General features: G+C 42.1%; 1 protein-coding gene across 2 annotated transcripts in view; it reads right to left on the minus strand.

Moving 5' to 3' along the window:
* Positions 1-233: 233 nt before the first annotated feature.
* The window catches only part of Akap10 (A-kinase anchoring protein 10), a 58,461-nt gene continuing 55,251 nt past the window's right edge, over positions 234-3,443 (minus strand). For both annotated transcript variants that reach the window (XM_021177654.2, XM_021177655.2), the window contains exon 15: positions 234-1,842. In XM_021177654.2, the coding sequence (XP_021033313.1) occupies positions 1,837-1,842 (6 nt within the window). In that variant the 3' untranslated portion in view covers positions 234-1,836. The remainder of the gene's footprint in view (positions 1,843-3,443) is intronic.

A 3,443-nucleotide genomic window follows, 5' to 3' on the forward strand; every position in this document is an offset into this window, starting at 1 on the left:
TATCTCAGAGCAGGCAGAGCAGAAAACAAAACCAATTTCAGGTTTACTCTTTCCTCTTAGACATAGCTTACAAATACTGACATCTTGACCTCAGAAGCACAAAATGCACAAAGAAATCACTAGAAAGTATTTTAACAAAACCCACTAGTTTAAATAGCCAAGAGCATTACAGATTTTTTTACTCTGAAACATGCAAAGGCAGGAGACACTCAGAATCACATTTTACTCTATGGTCTTTATGTTGCCTTTTACTTAAAGTTTGAAGCAATGTAAAATGGAGAGAAATACTTTGTTAAAAGAACAGAATAAGCCACAACAGCACATACACTAATTAAAACCTCATGTCTATGTCTACACCCAAACACAAGGCTATGTCCAATTGGGGATCATGTTCTGGAGTTTTGTAAAACAAGTGGAAATATTAGGAAGGGTCAATATACTTCAACAGGAGAGCCAGAAATGCCCTGAAAGCAGGAAGTTGACACCATTTTAAATATAATTCATATATATATATATATTTAAAATCAAACACAATTAAATAGAATATGGTTTAAGTACATGAATACTTCAGAATAACAGAGATGGTACATAGTACCAAAAACTTATACACAGCCTTTTTGCTTCTTCTGTTGAACAGTGTGCCTCTGTACAATCAATATTGCAATGAAATAAATTTTCTGTTCATTCAAGACTTTCCCCAAGGACAGAGGTGATTAATAATTATATATGTACATGTGTGTACATACACACACACACACACACACACACACACACACCCTTTTGCATATTCTGAGCAAAAGCAGTAACACCTAAGAAAACTTCCTTTCTCTCTGAGCTGTTACACACAAGGGAGCACTGGCACCGTGAGGCTGGGGGAGTGTGCTTGCCATCGGGGTGGCCCCACCCACGGCTGTGCCGCAAGTGCAAAGCCAACTAAGCAGAAGGGCATTGAGTGAGTCTCCTACTGTCTTACGACAGGGAGGGAAAAGGCAACTGCACATTTCCCACTCACAGTGAAGAATTGGGGAGACACCCATAAGGGAGTGCTTCTGTCCCCACCTTATTAAAAAATAAAACCAATTTTGTGAATGTGTTCTAAGGACCACATGGGAAAAACTGGAGTGCTCATTTTTTCCATGTGTATTCTGAAGAGGGAATGAAGTGTCTGGAGCATAGCATTCCGATAGCGGAATGGGTCTTGATGCTCAAAGTAAACTAAACTCGCCCTCTTGTCAGCAGAGGAAGGACTAGCTTTAAGGATATATCACCTCGGGAGTGAAGGAAATGTGAACAGTGTGTTCTGTCAGCGAAGAGAAGGATGCATCACCGAGGCTTGACCCACGACTTGCCAGCTTTCTAAATTAATGCTTCTGTGAAGGAAGACTACGCAAGGAATTGTCCTCTGCTCCACAGGCTGCTGGCCCACACTGCCACTTGGAGATGCTCGCTCCAGGCAGGGCTGACTCACCTGTGACCTCTAGGAGACAAGAATGAAGCACCTCTGTCATGCTTTCTGACACAGCTGAGGAAGTAATCTGCTGCAAGCATGTGGTCCCTGTCTACTCCAGTGGGCGTGGCCACTGGAAACCTAACGGTCTAGTAAGTCACCACCACCACTTTGTATCTCGGGACTCACTGTGTTACTGTCATGTGTGTCATCTACATCTACATTTAACAACCACTCTTGGACTGTCTCCCACTTTTCCTGGAAACAACAGTGATCTAGCAGTGAAAAGAAATGCAGTGCTCCGTTTTCATCGGCTGTGTTGAAGAATCCAACCAAAGGGGAAAGTTCTTATTTTTTCAAAATCAGATTTCCTTATCTCTGGTTTCGAGTCATAGCTAGGGAAAAAGAAGAAAAAGTAAAAGGTAAGGTACATTCCAGTAGTAGATGACAGACATCAGCACAGATGAAAGAAATGCCCAGCACATACAGCGCTTCCAGTGTGTCAGAGCTTAGAGCAGGTACTTTTTTGTGAGGCAAAGTATTAATTACCCTCAGATATTCCTGAGTTCACAGGAGCTTAAGGTTTATGTATATAAGTACACTGTAGCTGTCTTCAGACACACCAGAAGAGGGCGTCAAATCCCATTACAGATGGTTGTGAGCCACCATGTGGTTGCTGGGAATTGCACTCAGGACCTGCTCTTAACCACTGAGCCATCTCTCCAGCCCTGGATTCATTTTTCTGTTTAGACAGTGTTAGTAGAATAAGACCATTCACTTTTCTGTATGTTTATGTTCATGTATTTGCATGTGCATTTGTGTGAACATCTTGTAGAAACCAAAGGTGAACTGTGGGTGCCATTCTTCAGGGGCTGTAAACTTTGTCTTTTTTTGTTGTTTTTTTTTTTCCCCTTTGGTTTTTCGAGACAGGGTTTCTCTGTGTAGCCCTGGCTGTCCTGGAACTTACTCCATAGACCAGGTTGGTCTCGAACTCAAAAATCTGCCTGCTTCTGCCTCCCTCTTTTGCTGGGATTAAAGGCATGCGCCACCACTGCCCAGCCTACTTTGTGTTTTTTAAGACAGGGACTCTAACTGCCCTGGAGCTCAGCAATTTAGTGATACAATGAACCCTAGGAATCTGCTTGTAAGCACCAGGTTACAAATGTCACTGCATCTGGCTTTTTAATATGGGTTCTAGGGATCAAACACCAAAGCACTTAACAATTGAGTGATCTCTATGTCTGTCAATGTTCTCATTTTTTAAAGAAAATAATTTATGTACATTGATGTTTTACCTATATGTATGTCTGTGTAAGGATTCCTTGGAACTGGAGTTACAAACAGTTGTGAGCTGTCACATGGGTGCTGGGAATTGAACCTGGGATCTCTTAACTGCTGAGCCATCTCTCCGGCCTGATATTTTTATTTTTTGACGAGATTCTACTTGTAGGACTCACTCAACCCTACTGAACTCATCTGAGAAGGTAAAGACACATGTGCAGGTACTTAATACACACTCTCTGACAACACTACATAACGTAACCCAGGAGACTCAGGATTGCTTTTTTGTTGTTGTTGTTTTTGTTTTTGGCGACAAGTTTTCTCTGTGTAGCCTTGGCTGTCCTGGAACTCAGCAACAAACCCTTTAAAAATTCAGTAATGATGTGAGATAATGCCTAAATACACTCCAGGCACAAATATATTGATTCCAAGGAATTCAAAACAGAGGTGGCAAACAGGCTACACAGACCAAATAATCTGTATGGGCTCATGTCTGCTCACATTCATGGCCATAGAATGAGAATCAGAATCTTCTGAGGTTTTCCTGTCCCAGTGTCTCTGATCTATCACTGAAGGAAGAAAGACCTCACAAAACACATCCAAAGGCGGGGAGGTTGGGTTCCACAGTAGAGCATTCAGGAGAACCCAAAGAGCTTGGTGTTTCTCTCTCTCTCTCTCTCTCTCTCTCTCTCTCTCTCTCTCTCTCTCTCTCTCT

This window comes from Mus caroli, chromosome 11 (genome assembly GCF_900094665.2).
Source record: "Mus caroli chromosome 11, CAROLI_EIJ_v1.1, whole genome shotgun sequence".
NCBI lineage: Eukaryota > Metazoa > Chordata > Mammalia > Rodentia > Muridae > Mus > Mus caroli.